The following is an 18,292-nucleotide window of genomic DNA, read 5'->3' as shown; positions in this document are numbered from 1 at the left end:
TTAAATGTTTACTTGTAAGAAACTTGACTGAATTCCACTCTGGGCTTTCCCATTTCAGGTGCCTTGTGTGAGCAAAATACTACTGCTTGTACCACCAACCTGTGTCAAAATGGAGCCACATGTGAGGACTTTCTGGGCAGCTACAAGTGCATCTGCCCATCTGAAAGCCATGATGGAGTCCTCTATGGTGGCCTCAACTGTAGCGAGCCCCTGGTGGGCTGCGAGGGCCAAGAGTGCCAGAACGGGGCGGCCTGCATGCCCTTCCTGAGTGAAGGTGTACATGGTTACGGTTGCATCTGTCAGCCAGGCTACACCGGCTCTTACTGCCAGACGCCCACTGTATTCTCCTTTGAGACAATTGGAGGATTCCTGCACCTGCAGACGCCGCTGCTGGGTGCAGAAACATACTTTAATATCACACTAAGCTTTCGCACAGTGCTAGAAAACACAGTACTCTTCCAGAGGGGTAGCGAAGGGGTCATTCTCAGCCTAGAGCTGCAGGAGACACACCTGCTTCTTGATCTTAGAAGTGACCCTCAGACAGACACAACCAGCTGGACTCTGACGCTGCCTCAGGATGTATCTGATGGCAAATGGCACACAGTAGAGGCTGTACTTGGAGAGGGTACCCTTCTGTTGCAACTGCTGGAGCCATGCCAGGATGCAGATAACTGTGGTGCAACAGCCCAAGTGGATACCAGCGCCCTTGAGCTGGAGTCAGCTCTACAAAGCACCTTTGTTGGAGGATTGGATGAGGGAGGAGGCACCGGCTCATTCATCGGCTGCATGAGGGACTTGTTTGTGGACTCGCAGCTCATGGTACCGGAGGACTGGTTGAGCAGCTCAGCGGTGAATGTTGTGCAAGGCTGCAGCCATCATGACCGATGCCTTTCTGGCCCATGCGAGAACCATGGAGAGTGTGTTAACCTTTGGCAAGGTTACCAGTGCAGATGTCTGAGACCGTATGTGGGTCAAAACTGTGGTGATGGTAAGGACACCAGGGATTGACCTCACATTAACCATGTCTACACTGGAAGCATCCACAGTGGTGTTGCGAATGCCCTTTCTGTTAATTAAAGCACAACATAGCTACGCCGTGGTTGCTTCTAGTGTAGACGCATTGATAATCTATAAATGTAGAAGTTCATAGGATAAAACTTGAGAGAATCTTAATGTTTCCTCTAAAGGGCCAAGTTACAATAGTAAAACAAGAACAGTTCTAGAAACTCTTTAAGAGTTGTATCTCTTCTCTTCCTCACACAGAGTATATTACTGCCAGATTTGGCCTGGAAGACTCCGCAAGCTATGCTGTCTTCACCATCAATGACCAACTGGAATCAGACACGCTCTATCTGTCCATGTTCTTGCGTACACGGAAGGAGTCTGGTCTTTTGGTGCTGCTTGCCAACAGCACCACTGAGTACTTGCAGATGTGGCTGGAAAAGGGAAAACTGACAGTACAATTCAATAACTTGAAGACCTTTACTGGTGAAAGTGTGGTTAACGATGGAGAGATCCATTTTGTCAGCATCACCATCGAAGAGGGTATGATAACTCTACAGGAGTCAGATCATGAATTCGGAGCAATGGATGTTCAACCTGTTTCTGTTCAGATTGGGGATGTGCTCTATGTTGGCGGGCTGGTTGATGGACAAGAATCATCTGCCTTCGGTGGTTACTTTAAAGGGTGCTTACAAGACTTGGAGCTCAATGAGAGGAAGCTTGAGTTTTTCCCACTTGATGCTTCTGTGATGTCATACAGACCCGACCGCATGGTTGATGTTACCGCAGGCTGCACCAGTGATGACTCTTGCTCTGTAAGTTATAAGTGTCATGAGCTCTCAACTGCAAAAGGACAATGATTAGCTTACATCAAATCTGGCAGCTTTGTAGACAAACCTGCTTATCTTATTTAGCTCTGTTATCCTCTTTGGACAGGATAAATGTTTACAGTCAAAACTTTAGCCATGTCAGAAACTAATCCAAAACAGATTCAAAAGATGTTTGTGATCTGATCTGATTTGATTCACTAATCCAATAAAGTCCCTGAGCATTTTTTAAAAATGAAATAGGCTATTTGATCTTACATTCTAAACCATTTCATATATTTCATTAATTCATTCATTGGATAATTTTAATGTCAGTTTTGTATCTGTCACTTTTGTTTTTCCGTGCCAGAAAAATCCTTGCCAGAATGGTGGCATGTGCTTCTCTCTATGGGATGGCTTTACATGCAACTGCCCTCCTAACACAGCAGGACAGCATTGTGAAGAGGTGAGCTGGTGCGAACTCACCCCCTGCCCACCCCAAGCAATGTGCCGGGCCCTCAACCAGGGTTATGAATGTGAGTATTTAGGAACATGTGATCTCAGATGTATAAAACACTAGCCTGGAAATCCAGACCTAAATCTGAAAGATTAATGGTCTGGCATCGACAAATGAAAATCGGCCAGCTCGAAGGGCGGCACCAAGCATGCATTTGAAAATCTCACTGCACGCAATTGGATAACACTACGACCAATCACAACAATAATCCCCATACGCTTAGCTATTTAGACTCTTGCCGTATCCGGTCAGCAAAACAGCAAAAACGTCCTTCTTGCAAAGGAACGATTCGAGCAGCGTCTTCTGTTCCTCTTTTAGATAAAAAGCCAAGTCTAACTCGTTCATTGTAGCGGCCAAAGTCGTTTCAAACAACTGGTGTTCATCCATAGCCATCTTGCAATGTTTACTAATGACTTCGACATCACAGCGCTGTCGTCATCTGTTTAGCTCGCCTCTAGCCCGCCTATATCAGATAACCCGATGTGATTGGTGCAGCTCGGATATAAGGGCATATTTAATGAGCATCATTACTCGACGCCAGAGTAAACTCGCTGAGCAAATTCAACTTGTGCTCTCGCGAGAACTCTGGATTTCCAGGGTAATAAAACACAGTATTTTAGCAGTATTTAATTATTTTTGACTACTTTGACAAAATGAATGGTTACAGAATTAAGATAAAATGAAGAATTTTGGAATAGTACCCTTCCAGGTTTAAAGGGTTAGTTTTGCCAAAAATGAAAATGATTCCATAATTTACTCACCCTCAAGCCATCCTAGGTGTATATGACTTTCTTCTTTCAGCCAAACACAATCAGAGTTATTAGTCTATTAGTGACGAATTAGAAGTCTATGTCGGAAGAGCTTGAGTTTGTTGTCCAGCCCTAATTGTTTGAACCACAAGAGGTGTCTTCTCTCACCTAAGCTTACGCTATGCCTACGTCGTGTCAGGGGTCACTCTTCCGCCGGAACAAGACTCATGTACGGCCGTCACCGGAAGCCAGTGATTATAGTTTCTAAAGTTATACACATGGATATTTTCTTACAAAAACACATTGCTTCGCTTTAGGAGGCCTTTATTAAAGGTCCCGTTCTTCGTGATCCCATGTTTCAAACTTTAGTTAGTGTGTAATGTTGTTGTTAGAGTATAAATAATATCTGTAAAATTATAAAGCTCAAAGTTCAATGCCAAGCGAGATATTTTATTTAACAGAAGTCGCCTACAAAAAACGGCTGGATTGGACTACATCCCTCTACTTCCTTCTTTAATGACGTCATTAAAACCGTGTTTTGACTAACCTCCGCCCACAGGAATACAGGCGTATTGATGGCGAAATGTCAACAGACGTGGTTGATGTTTATGTATAATCGGATACCGCAAAAGTTTAATTCGAAGTTGTTAGTTTGCTCTGTCCATTTCACCACGGACTGTTTTTCTAACCTGGGATAATATTAAGCAGGCTTCTCTCAGCGTTTCATACTGACGAAGGGGGCAATTTCAACTATATTCCAGCAAGCGGTAAGTAGGGATTTAATATGGTAGTATCGATCAACTTCACATCGTTTCTCTTAGTAGGATGAAAATAATCTTACTTAAACTGTGATTAATATACAGAAAGCGATCAAAGAACAATCCCTTTCCAATCGCCCAAGCTGTCAATCACACAACGCGAGTTTATCTGGACACTTGCCAAAACTCGTTATGAAATCAATGACGCTGTTACACTGCACAACGAAGCTCTTACTGTATTTATATACCTCATGTTTGCATTGGTGAAAGCATTAGTGAGTGCAGAAACTGCATTGCAATGATAAGATCTTTTTTCACGCGATCAACAGACTGTCATCTGCTCAATGCTCATCACTGCAACCTTTTATGTGATTGAAATAGATCTAAATACTTAAAAATCTTCTCATGATTCGTTAATCCTGATAGCTGTAATAGTAAAAACGTATAATAGCTGTAATAGTAAAAGTTTTCCAGATAGTTCCACATGTAATGCCAGATATTTCATATGCAAGCATGTCAGCCAATCACAGCAGAGGGCGTTTACATTGAAGTCTCACAGCAGACACGGCCCTTCAAACAGAGCGTTCAAATCAGGTGATGAAATCAGGCTAGGAAAAATGCCTTTTATTTCTAAATTATAAAAAAAAATATCTAAAAAACATACTAACATTATAAGGGCACCCCAGGAAACATTATAAAATAATAAAATAATCCATGGAATGGGACCTTTAACACCCTGGAGCCATATGGATTACTTTTATGATGGATGGATGTTCATTTTTTGGCTTCAATATCTGTGTTACCATTCACTCCAATTATTAAGCTTGGTATAGTTTTTTAATATAACTTTATGTTTGGCTGAAAGAAGAAAGTCATATATATACCTAGGGTGGCTTGAGGGAGAGTAAATTATGGGATACTTTTTTGGGTGAACTAACCCTTTAAGTTGCAGGCTAGGCTTGGGAAAGAGACTAGCTGGGAACTGAGATCTTGCCGACTTTAACTGAGATTGTTTTGCGAATAAAAGTCTGAATCCTAGAAGTGTTATGTAAACTACATCTGCCTTTATTCTAAACAGGCATTTCAAACGGGATTTTTCTGGACAACACCACTCTCGTATACCGCGGGAATGGGCTGATCTCCCGCCACCTGACAAGCATCGTTTTCAGTATCCGTACACGTAAACACAATGCAGCAGTGTTGCATGCAGAGAGTGGGACAGACTTTGTGACGGTATCCATTCAAGATGGCTTTTTGGTGCTTGAGCTTTTAAGTGGACCTTTTTCTTCATCATCTTTGTCACCAGTAACCCTGCACAGCCCAAGGCCAGTGGCTGATGGAGAGTGGCATGTTGTAGAGCTGTTAATGACCAACCCTTGGGCCAACAGCTCCCAGTGGATGATGGTCCCCTTAGATGAAAAGAATGAGACTACTATATCCGACTCAGTGACGGGAAATCTAGACTTCCTCCGAGAGGGAATAGATATCATGCTAGGTGGACTGGGAGAGTCTGGCTGGAATCTGATTGGTTGTCTGAGTAATGTTGAGATTGGTGGAATCGTGCTTCCGTATTACAGTTCAGCCGAGGTGAGATTCCCACGTACACAGGAAGAGAAGTTCAACAAAATATCAGAGAAACCTGTCCAGACTGGCTGTGTTGGTGAGATGGTGTGTGAACCCAACCCCTGCCTGCATGGAGGCATCTGTGACGATCACTTCAACCTTTTCCACTGCTTCTGTCTTCCTGGCTGGGGCGGTGATCGCTGCGAGCTGAATACAAACACTTGTGCCTCCAACCCCTGTCAACATGGATACTGCAGTGTGCAGAACCTTACATACAGCTGCACATGTGAGAGTGGCTACACCGGCACCAACTGTGAGGTGAAGGTGGACACATGTGCCGGTCAAAAGTGTGCTAATGGAGGGACCTGCTTGCGTGGGTTACACAGCCACTCATGCCTCTGTCCCCAAAGGTTTACTGGGCCAAATTGCAAGTGAGTCTATTCTAATGTGTCTCAAGCAGTTGTCTAGTTGACATGTTCATTATTACTATTGGTCATACTTAGGGTTGGGATTTAAACAAGCCCCTAACCCAGGGTTCCTCAAATCCAGCCCTGGAAAGCCAGTGCCTTGCAGTTTAGCTCTTTGATTAGAGTTGGAGCTTAACTAAAGACTACGGATATAGAAAATAAATAATAGGTTCACTCCTATTACTTATGAATGGGAGAAACTGCATGGCAGAATACGTCCCGCCTTCTAAGTAAAAGAGCCAATCGCTTATTGGTGAAGCCATTGCATCAATACAGCTGCCATTAGAAGCTCCAGTTCCCAGACTCATGTTTAGGACTGCACATGCGCATTGGCCGGTCTAGTGTGAAAAATACATTTTATTAACGCTATTTGAGCATAATAAACAACATTTATGGGACAGTTGATCTCAGATTTTGTTGCTGATTTCAAATATGTTATTTAATTGTGAGTTCGGCTAGTAGTTTTAGAGATTTCGGGATTTCCCCATTCAAATAGATAGGACTTGGTCTTGGATGCCCAAAATAGCTGTCCGGAGGTGTTGCAAATATGGCCGCCGAGTGAACAGACTTTCCTTGAAAGGGACTTTGGCTAAACTCTGCAGGGCACTCCAGAGCCAGATTTGAGGAACCTTGCTCTAACCCTAACTGTTAAACTTTGGCATGTAACTGGTCCCACTATTGTTGTACAAATATGTGTGATCCTTCATATCATGTAGTTTATAGAAGAGAAGTTTGTAGTTGCCTGTCGATGCATCTGGACTTAACAGTTGGCAATTAAACAAGTGGAAAATTTTCATAGACTAAACCTGAAAGAGGGACCTGAGGCACACCAATGGACCAAAATATCTTTGAGACATGAGAGAGGGCTCTTCTAACTTTGTCTATTAAGCTACCACCAAGACTACCCTAACACTGAGGTGGTGAGTTTTGCGAGGCAAGCATCTTGTTGACTGATTTAGGTTAAGCGTTTACATCTAAGTTTAGCAGACATTGCGGAGGTTGTGTGCATCCAAAGACCTGATTTAAGGCTTCAACACAAAGGCAATCCACAGGTATGTCTGTAAGAAATCATGTCATCTGTAAAACACTGAACCAAGTCAAGAAGAGACTTGCCTTAGATATGATATCAACCTGATGTTAAAAAGCCATAGCTAATCTCAATAAGATTCTCCACTTTTCAAAGGAAAAAGAATGCAGACAGAAATTTTAACTTTGTACATCGGAACAGGCCACAAACCTCATACAATGATTCCCATCGAATAAACAAAGCAACTTGAATGAATCAAGACCCCTAAGGGACTGATTTGTTTTAAAGGTAATGCAAATCATATAATTGCTTTTATGGTGTTGTTTATGCTAGCGTGACTGCAGAGATGTGACTGTTGCCATACGTGTCATTTGAAAGTGGTAATGGTAATAATAGTGTCTGTTGAGAGTGCCCATCCTCCAGTGGTTGCGTTAGGCCTTCAGGGTGGCATCTAAGGCAAGTCTGCAGCCATTTATCTCATAAACATGTTTTGTTGCCAGACTGCTTCATAGCACTCCTTTGAAACTGCCTTGCAGGCAGCTGGGAGACATAATAGATCTATCTTTTCCCCACTGCAGAGTTAGAGAGATCTTTGGTGTAAAGTTTTGCTGCGTAAAAAAAAGAATGACGCTTGCTGTTTGTTTGTCTCTTTCCTGTTCCCTCTGTCTCACAACAGCACTCTGATTGAAGAGGCTCCGTGGTACGTAGTTGTCAGGAGCATGTAAGTGGCGTTTTACTGTTGACTTTTTTCCTTTATTTTTTATACGTTCTCCTTATTTTCTCCTTTCGTTCATTCCTCCCTTTCTCTTAATTCTTTCCATTTCCATTTCTTAATTCGCTCTATCATCCCTTCTTTCCTGTCATCCTTTCTTTCTTTATCGCTTCGTTTTTACTTTCCTCTACCCCTTTTTTGCCTTCCCTCCCTACCTCCTACTTTTCATTTATTCTCTCCATCCCTTCTTTCTTGCTTTCCTGCTTACTTTCTTTGCTTTTTTTCCCTACTTTCCTTTGCCGTCTCTCTATCATTTTTTCCTGCATTATTTTCTGCTTTCCTTTTCCTCTTCTCTTTCTTCTTTCTTGCCTTTGCCCTTCCTTTCTTCTTAATGCAATGAGATCCAGTCGAAGAAGTTGAAGGAGAATTATTTATTTTATTGAAGAAAAATAATGATTAAAATGGGTCTAACAATAACAAGGCTAACATCTATAATTCTGAAATTCTGAGTATAATAATCTCTGCCAGAAGAGATCATACAGACTGGAGATCACCCAAAGTAACAGAGAGCTGGAAGAGCAGTCAGAAGAAGTGAAGTGAAGCCACCACATATCAATGGCCCTATATATCTGTAAGTGTAGGAAAAACTTACATTCCACTTAAAGTTAGTGTGATGAGAAAGGTCAAACTAAATTATCCATTGTGTCAGTGATATACGTCTTCCTACTAAGAGGTGGTGACAGGTCGTCGTGGCCGTTGCAAAAGAGACAGAAATAGATGCACGAGGTGTGGTTTTAACACCTCTGAAACAAAAGAAAGCGAAGCTTGCGTCGTGCAAAATAACATTGCAGGAAAGGTACATCTAGTACCATGAATCATAATTTCTGAGAACATTGTCACTTGTGCAGCACTTGGCAGGCGTCCAATATTTAACCCAACAGGAGTATCTTGTCATATAGGAACATTTGAATATAACAGCCATATCCTCAAACAGTATTACATTGATAAGATGAAATGGAATAAATGAGTAAATACTTGAATATTATGTATATAGAGTAGGAATACATGGATAGATAAATTCAAAGATAATACTGATAAGCCAATCAATCAATGAATAAACAATAGAAGAAATGAAATGAAGACATTAACATAAACATTGACCATTTTGGATACACCACTTCTGTTCAAATCCTTTCCTTTCCTTCTTTTACCCTTTCTTTCTTTCTTTCCTTCCTTCCTACTTTTCTTACTTTTTCCTCTATCCCTTTTTCTTGCCATCCTGCTTTCTTTCTTTCCTGCCTCTTTCCTTTTTTCCTTAATATTTTTCTTTCTACTTTCCTTTCCCTGAATCTATCCCTCCTTTCTTGCCTTCCTTTCCTGTTTTTATTTCTTCCTTTCTTCCATCTTTCCTACTTCCCAATACTTTCCTTTCTCTTCATGTCTGTTTCTTTCATGTTGTCCTTTCAGCCTTAATTTCAGATTGTCTCTGTAAAATAAAAGAAAACCACAATGAGTAACATTTCCTTTCCCAAAACCCCTTACTGTCACATCATATCTTTGTCCGTACAGAATAACAATGGGGGCCTTCATATTCAATGTTAATCCCCATATAAGGTGTCAGTTTATTGTATTCTCTTTGTCTTGTGGTCAGAGGTCCATTCACATGCTAATTTCATTATTCTAATAGTAGGCTAATCCTCTTTTGTGCTGGACAAAGCGCGGGGGGGCTCTTACGTGGGTCTCAGGAGGAGAGGATAGCTTCTCCATCATCTGTTATGTTTCTTTCTTTTCCCTCATCCTCCCCATCCCCAGACCGCCCAAGCTCCCGGTGTCCATCTGTGGTGATGAACAGCAGAACCACACATGTTTCAATGGAGGGAACTGTTCTGACACCAACATGATGTGTGACTGCCTCCCTGGGTTTTCGGGTCACTGGTGATTATTCTCTCTCTTTCTTTGTTCACATGATCTCATAAATACATGTTAATGAATTTCAGAGTAATAATTATGGCATGTTTTTAACCAGTTTTAGAATGATCAGGATATTTGTATTCAGAGCCAAATATTACCAACAATAATAACCGTAATATTTAAGTTCGTTTTCACTATACATTTGTCTTTTAGGTGCGAACTAGATCTTGATGAATGTAGATCCAACCCTTGCAAGAATGGTGGCTATTGCCAGAACATGGTCAACAAGTTCCAGTGTGTCTGTGAAATGACCTTCGCGGGCGAGACCTGTGAAGTCGACGTAAGCGACCTTTACTTTTACATGGCGTCTTTGTTTTGGCAAAACCTCTTCCAGATTCTCTCCTACCTCATTCTGCGCTTAGACGATGAGCCAGAGATAGACTGGGGTGAGAACGAGTAAACAGGTCTGTGGTGGGGGCTAAGAAAAAGGCAAGTTTTGGGGCTTTTGCACCGGAGGAATGTTTTCATATTTCCTGGAACTAATGGTGGAAGTTCACGCTTTTTGGTGTGTTCACACCACAGGAACTGGGAACAATTTAGTTCTAGGAACACTTTTAGGGGGACTAAATTAGCACCTACTTCAGAGTAGAATCTAACCCAGCACAATAGGAACTACCAATTACGTAAGTGTACGCTGATTGGCCAAACGCATGCGAAACACTGGCACTCGCCATTTTTTTAAAAAAGCTGTGTACACACAGTTTATAGCCTATACTTTTTAGTATACTGTTTACTTTCTTTGTTTAAAAGTTCTATCTAATAACACATTAGGTATGTATTAGACTAATGAAGATTGGGAGCGCTATGTGCTCAGGCTCTGCCGTACTCAACGTCGTCAAAATAAAAGTCCCGCACGACAACCAGAGCGACAGGACATAAGCGACGGCTTACATAACTTCAGAGTTCCTACAGGCGGTGTGAATGCAACTAGGAAAATGGTTTCCCCCTGCATGGGGAATATTTAGTTTTCCGGGGCATTTATTCATTTTTTATTTATTAAATGCATTTATTAAATAATACTTGTGGGAAAAACAAGTATCATTTAATAAATGCTGATTCAAATATTTTTGCTTCACAACTCTGTTATTTAAGTTCCTTAGATATTTGATATGAATATATATATTTAATTAAATGTAAATAAAGTATTTATCAAGTAAATGTAATTGTAAATATGAGTCTTTTAACCATGGACAGTGTTATTTGTTGGTTTGGGAAAAACAGTGTGCAAGGATCAGGTGTGTATCTGTATCAGACCATTAGATGGCTTTTCAGTGAAACCGCTTAGTGCCTTAAGGTGACTCAGTGTTCATAAGTGAGCACATTTATCAATGGAAATGTTGTTACAGGATGACAGCGTTTTATTCCTAATCCAAAGCTTTTTTTTTTATTGTACTTGTTCAAGTGAGAATGTTAGACTGACATGGAAAATCATTTTGAGAATACTTGTGTTGTTGTGTTTATTAAGGTTAGCATTGCATAGAGTTTGAACATTTGTTATATATAATTAATATAACATGAATAATAATGTTTATATGGCAAGGTTTGGGATTGAATTGGAATGATGCGAAGGAATTGACTGAATTGGATTTCAACAATGAGTTTTTTGCAGTATAAGGAGTAATTTGGTTCATTTTGATAACTAATTGGGAGCATCATGGGAAATGAAGTGTTCATAAAATCAAAGTTAACGTATTATATATAATGAAGTTCACTTGATTTTTAAAATGCATTTGTAATTGGCGAGGTTTCTAAAGAGGACTTTTAGCATAGAAGAGATTTAGTTTATTTCTGTTAAATATAATTTCATGTTTCATTTCTTCTGTCATGTCCATATTTATGTTCATTATTTTCCTTTCCATTTTCAAGCCCTGATTTACATCCAACAGTATCCCACTATTGATCAACTCATTGCTCTTTTGTATCTTAAAATCATATTTTAACATTTTTAACTACTCTGTAGTCCTTTCCATGTATTTTTTAAACTTGTAATATGTCACACTCTGTCGTTTCAGTAGTTTGTAGTGTTGTCATGTGTTCATCTGTCTGTTGATCTCCATGTTAGACTTCATGACCAGATTGTGTACATTGTGTCTCTCACATTCTGTCTTTAGATGACTGTCTTCAAATAAAGCATTTTCTCTCCATCCCATCCATCATCAATCTGTTGTTTGTCCTTTGTCAGTTTTGTTTAGCTGTCTCTCTTCTGTCATTTACACATCCAGAGACTGTGCCAGTGGCACATCATGCAGGTTTTGAAGAATGTTGCCACAGATTTTGATAGACAGAGCCACTGAACTATGGGCGGCAGACACATCAAAGACGCCACGGCACTGTAAAACCTATGGCAGGAGTGTTGAGTCAGCAATTCGTGTGTAATCCTGACACCATAGGATGTTGAGACTAGGCAAAAAGTGTGTACTGTGCAAGTTTGAAACAAGATGAAGTTTTTTTTTTACAGCTGCAACTTACAGTGTATCAGTTGTTGTGACAGCTTTACTGAGTTAAGTGTACCCTGGATAAATTTGATGAGGGCAGTTGATCACAACAATTTGGTTTACAATTCACCTCTACATGGAATTAGATGCTACTATTACTAGTTGAGTTCTTTAACCTCTTGGCCACATCCACACTCTTAGGCCCTGTTTACGCCTGGTATTAAGAAGTGTTTTGGTTGATCGGATCACAAGTGGACGATGATAAATACAGGTGTAAACGGGGTCTAAAATGTTTTGAGCTTGTCCACTTTCGACCACTTCCAGAGGTACTTGAAAACAGATTTGACTGGATTGCTTTCATAGTGTAAACACTCATGTGGTCGAATGCGTTCGAACAGCCGCAAAAGACCGTCTTCTCTTCGCCTACTGACCTAACATTAAACGTTATGGGAAGCGCTCCAGCCAGACAGGATTTTAACTTTGTCGACTGAAGACCCAAGTTTGGTTTGAAGACGAAAAACACACCAAGCACAATGTTCTCACACCATTCCTGATTTCTAACACACACTCACAGTGTTCGGCGTGGTCTTGCATCTGTCAGAGCAGAAACCAAAGCTGCTGCTCTCTGTATGTTTTCCCGTTGTCTCCGAGAGGGTTCATATGTATATTGCGTCAGCTTATTTCATCCATTGGATTGAAAGATCTGAAAAAGCCCATACATTTACCCGCCCATAGACCCTCCCCCCAAAGACATCAGGACAGAAGTGGATAAAAAGTGGACAAAAGAGACAGATTAAAACACCAGGTGTAAACGGGTATGTGTCTCCCTCCTTTTGTGATCCGATCCGATCCAGTCTTAATACCAGGTGTAAACACTGAAGAGGACCATAATTCTTCAGTAATTAAAATGCAATTCATATAATCTCTTCTATGATGACGACATGTTTTAATTAGTAGCTACATTTTAAACAATTTGGATATGTTTGTATAGGGTAATAAAGTACAAATTGTCATTAAAAAGTTTTGGGTAAAAAACTGTATAAAGTAGTTTGAGAAGATGTATGATAATCATGATTAAAAAAATAATTATATATATACACACACACACACACACACACACACACACACACACTGTAATATGCTTGAAAACTTATTCAATGTATTCAATAATAAATAATACTCTTAGTTAATGGTTACACATGGGCACATGCATTTTCAATTCGATTTTTTGAATATTTTTCTTGGCAAATATTTAAATTGACCAAACGATATTTATGTGATTGATGAGCTGAACTGATATCACAAAGCTTGAGATTATTGTGACTGAATACAGAAAAGCATGGATACATTTAATCCTCTCAAGATGTCCTTATTTTTAACTTGTGAGCAAAATGCCATTGTGTGAGTTAAAGATAGACACTTTCCTCTTTGGTAATCCCATCTAACAGGATAGATGCTGGTTGAGAGGATCTCATGCTAAGACCTCAGTGTTGCTCTCTGAGCTTTGGTGTTTTCTTAAAGGTAACTAAGTAACTTTTTTACCTTAACCGAACAGCTTCGGAGTCATTGGAATAGTTATATGACATTTTTCGGGTTGAATGGTGGTCGTCTCGCACCCCCCAAAGCGCCTGTGAGACGAAAAACCACACTTGCAACTTCAGCCTCAGCGTCAGGAAGTATCGCGTGATTTCAGGTCTCGCGATGTAACGAATTGCTTTACGGCACTGCACACATACTATCTAAACATTTATATGCTAGCCTTCTGTGTATCATACATACCTCAGTGGACATGGCTCCGTGTGTTCACCGGGTTCTTTGAAAACAAATGCACTTGACCAGCGGGAGAAGATGGGAGGGGGAGAGTCGCCAACGAGTTTTGACGACAGTGTTGTCAAATATCTATTCCGAAGCTGTAGGGGGAGCTCTATAGAGAAACCCGCGAGCAAAAAGCGAGCAAAAAGCGAGAAAACAGCGAAGAAATCGGCAAAGCTGCATAGCGCTGCTTTAAAGACCCCATTATATCAAAATGAGACATTTGTGACTAGTGATAGCGTATGCATAAAAGTGAACAAAACCCCTTTTAAAAGACAAACACATTTAAAATGTACAGACTCTCTCTCTCTCCTAGGAAAAAGGACTAAAAGTACTGATGACTCATCCTATGCATCACAGATTTTTGTCCAGTCATGCAATTTCTCTTTCAGATGATATCATCTATTTATAACCCATAGCAATCAGAGCAGTATGTGTCAGGCATAAAACAACAACAAAATTATATTATAATAGGCTAGTATTATATTTTGTATAACGTTACCAAATTGGCGAGTAGACCTGTACGGGCCTATGATTTAACAAATCGAGCAAAATGATTCTCTCAACGATTCATATTATGTAAAGGACTTTTGCGTTCCAAGGGTACATTTACACAACAACGATGTACTGAAAATGGAAACGTTTTTCCTTTGCTTTTCTAGTGTACAGACGACATCGCTTTCAAAACAATCCACGTTTACACGGATCCGCGAAAACTATTATGCCAGGCCAGAAGCTGACGATGTCACTTTGTAAAAAACAAAACAAAAAAACCCCACTAAATTACATCAATGCTAAGGGACCGGTTACACAACACCATTTTCAACTAAAACACAACAGCCATGTTTTGGTGGCCTGAAAAGCAAGCTTTTGAAAACGGATAGCTTATCAAAGTGAAAGTTTTTGAAAACAATATAATTATTGTCTCAGTGTAAACACTGTAAACACAAGTCATGCGCATGCGTTACGTGTTCAGTCTATGGGCACTCAGTGGTTTTTTTTTTTTTTTACAAAGTAACATCGCCAACTACTGGCATGAATAATACAGCGTTTTTAGTCTTTTTCGCGGATCCAACGGGATCATTTTGACTTCGTTGTCGTCTGAACGTGAAAAACGCAAAGGAAAAACTTTTCGGTTTTTACTTCGTTGTCGTGTAAACGTACAACACAATATAACTTTATGTAGGTTAACATCCTGTTATTATGAATCATTTACTTTTTTTTCACACAGTTTTATACCTTTTCTTAAAAAGCTTAAAAATAGATAATTAATGCAGAGGCAATGCGACAGGGATGCAAGCAGTTCTTGAGGGTTAGTATTTTATGACTGCTGAAGCATAAATGTGTCTCAGTGTGAGGAATCTTTGGGTCTGTGGTTCTGTTCCACGTCTGCAGAGAAAGTTTGTGTCTTCAGAGTGACAGAATAGTGCTTGGCCAGCAGAAAGGCGCAGCGGCGTTCTGTGTGAAATGCAACTCAGCAGAGCATCGCTGCAGGTCTGGAAACGAGGGGGAAATATATCGGGAGAAGCTTATCGCAGTGACAGGGTCGTTTGTCTGCAGGAAATTCTGGCTGTCTCTCTCCTTCTCGCTTTCTCTCACACACATAAAACATCGCATTCGCTGGTGATGAGCTCAGCTCAGAGTTTCTGTGGCCATGAGCTTCTTGCCTGTCTCGGCTCCTTCAACAGATGGAGCCGGTTTGGGAAGGGCTGGGTTGGATAATCTAATTTTGGTCCTGAAGATCAGTCCACTCCATTTACTCTAGAAGAGTATGTGTGAGAAGTAGCATTTGGTGGTGTATTGACTGTTGGAACTACTATACTTTTTTTATTACACGGCTTGGTTGAATTCTAATGTAGAATGCGGTCTGTTATTTCTTGATAACAGAGCGCTGCGAAGTACAACACACCGTTGCCATGAAAAACAGAGCGTTGCTATGGACGCAGGATTCTAACCGTAGAGACGGAACGGACTATTTTCTTTAGCGGAAGCAATACAATCGTTTTTAAATTAATAAACTCCTTTTTAATTCAATATTTTGTGTCAAATTATTAATTTATTTGGTAGGTAGCCATGTAAGCGGGATAATGAAGAGCGAGGTGGTTGTTATAGCGAATACAACCCCTTCAGGCTGATTCAAGACCCCTCCGCTTCGCCGCCTCACTCTACATTATCCCTTACATATATAATAGGCCAATATGTGGAACATACTAAAATAGAATAAAATAATAAGTGCATAAATAAATTAACTAGTTTCAGACAGAGTCAGTCTGTGTTGGTGGGGATTTTACATTGATTCTTTCCACAGGTTACATTGTTATGCCAGTAGGTGGCGAAGTGACTGTATTTTTGTTTGAATTAATGAATTGTTCGATTTGTTCAAAACACTGATTCAACAAAACAAAAGACTCTCTACCTGAGTGAGTCATTGAACCATTCAGTCAAATGTTTTGTTCAAAAACACTGGATCAGTAACGAAACAATACGTTGATTTCACGCAGCCGTTATTTTGAAATCGTAAGCGAGGCTCCGGTGGGACGAAAACCGGAAGTGTCGCCTTTAATCACAGGAGAGTTGTGAATGCGATGGCGTATTGTTGTGTTTAATGATGTTGTGTCAATTCTAAAACTGTACATACATTTCTTTTATACTTTAGACTATATACAGTGAAATTCATTTATAAATAAAATATTTTTTTTTTATATAATTCAGAAAGTAAAAAAAGAAGCAGGAATGAACTATATATATATCCTATATTGGATATTAACATCCAATAGTGTAAATCGCGGCAGCAGCTTCAGGTTGGTAGTCTAAGGCATTGTTGTTTATCTTTACTTCCGGGGTTTTCCCACCGGAGCCTCACTTTCGATTTCAAAATGGCGTGTGTACGACTTGAAGAGGGGCTGCGCAGACCGATCAGTGTATGACATCAAAGTGCTGTGAGAACGATTAGAGAGCAGACGGCTCTGTATGCTTTCGAACCACTCTCGCGGTACTCTGATATCATACACTGATCAGTCTGCGCAGCAGCGTTTCAAATCGAACACACTTAGGCTGAGCCCTAAATCATAAAAATGCTGCCTTCGGAGGATTAATTCCAAGGTAGGAAGGCATCAAGACACGTCTGAATCCAACTTTAGCTTAACTTCCTGTCTCCTGAGATACCTTCATCTGATCGATTTTTGAAGGCAGCATAGATGTATCCTTTGCTGCCTTTGATATCCCACAATGCTTGGCATTCTGTGACAGTTGAGCTAAAAAATAAAGATGGCGTCTGAAAGTTGCGATTGGTGGTAAGTTTGTGTAAATGTACGTTTTTGACCAATGTTTTCGACTTCTGATGTCATTTCTTGCAAGAAATTAGCTTTGTAGTAATTAAATATTCGCTTAGTTATCACCAAAACTCACTTTTTCATTGTAGACCATTAAACTGTTAAGCTGCCTCAGAAGTCTGTCTGAAATCAGTTTTGTGAGGTACCTTCATGCACAAACACTGCCTACAAAGTCATTGCCTGATAATGTCAAACTAAAGAAACTAAACAAAGATAAAGTCAACTGACTTATTCAAAACACAGACGTATTAAGGAACAAAACAAACAAGTGAGTCATTGAATCATTCATTCAAATGATTCATTTAAATCACTGATGTATTCAGGAACAAATCATCAGTTTTCGTTTGCAAAACAAAAAAATTAATCTTTTTCTAACTTTATTAGCCTACTTGATGATCTCTTGTATAAAAGGCAGTATGTTTTGTTAGAAGACTTAATTTTCGCATTAGGATTGACAATGGTGAAAATGTCAAGAGAGGTGGCAGATGCGGTAGGATGGGACACAGGGAGCAGACAGCTGTGCCAATCGATCTGCACTGGAGAGAGTAGCCTACCTTGGTAAAAAAAAAAACTCCACATGTACCAGATGTGGCCGGATCTGGGCGACTCTATGTTGCAGTCTGGGATGCTTCTTAGTGTTTACCAACATCTAAATGTAGATTATATGGTTTTATTAGGTTAAGAATTCAATTGAAATACAAAGAGAATCTGCTCTTAGTTGTATTTACTAACCACTCATCACTAACTTTCACCGTTTTTATTTCCTATAGCTGAATGCAGAGAGCGTGACGTCTGCCGTGTTGATTTCCATCAGCCTGGTTTCCATTATTCTGTTGTTGGTTCTTTTCGGGGTGGCCGCAGCTTTGGTCATGACGGTGAACCGACGGGCCACACGAGGCACCTACAGCCCCAGTCGGCAGGAGAAGGAAGGTTCAAGAGTGGAGATGTGGAACATTGTGCAACCTCCACCAATGGAGAGACTCATCTGAGCCAGTCAACCAATGATCGGCTAATCATGTTGTTCGTGGCTTGTTGGCTTTAGAAGATTAAGAAAAAAGGCCTCTTTATTCATTGATCATGTGGCAGCTCTCATCAGCTAGATAACAGTAATACAAATGACCATTTTTGATTGGACAATCTT

General features: G+C 40.3%; 1 protein-coding gene across 1 annotated transcript in view; it reads left to right on the top strand.

The window, feature by feature from the left end:
* Positions 1 to 18,140, top strand: part of crb1 (crumbs cell polarity complex component 1) — a gene marked incomplete at both ends in the record, with an annotated part of 28,128 nt that extends 9,988 nt beyond the window's left edge. The window contains 8 exons of the mRNA XM_081385273.1: positions 59 to 988; positions 1,264 to 1,817; positions 2,179 to 2,344; positions 4,911 to 5,826; positions 7,566 to 7,610; positions 9,414 to 9,536; positions 9,726 to 9,852; positions 17,922 to 18,140. Coding sequence (XP_081241399.1) covers positions 59 to 988; positions 1,264 to 1,817; positions 2,179 to 2,344; positions 4,911 to 5,826; positions 7,566 to 7,610; positions 9,414 to 9,536; positions 9,726 to 9,852; positions 17,922 to 18,140 — 3,080 coding nt within the window. The remainder of the gene's footprint in view (positions 1 to 58; positions 989 to 1,263; positions 1,818 to 2,178; positions 2,345 to 4,910; positions 5,827 to 7,565; positions 7,611 to 9,413; positions 9,537 to 9,725; positions 9,853 to 17,921) is intronic.
* Positions 18,141 to 18,292: the final 152 nt, after the last annotated feature.

The sequence above is a fragment of the Scardinius erythrophthalmus genome, assembly GCF_964197995.2.
Source record: "Scardinius erythrophthalmus genome assembly, chromosome: 14".
Lineage (NCBI taxonomy): Eukaryota > Metazoa > Chordata > Actinopteri > Cypriniformes > Leuciscidae > Scardinius > Scardinius erythrophthalmus.
The sequence above is the reverse complement of the archived record's forward strand: the minus strand, read 5'-3'. Positions and strand labels throughout refer to the sequence as shown.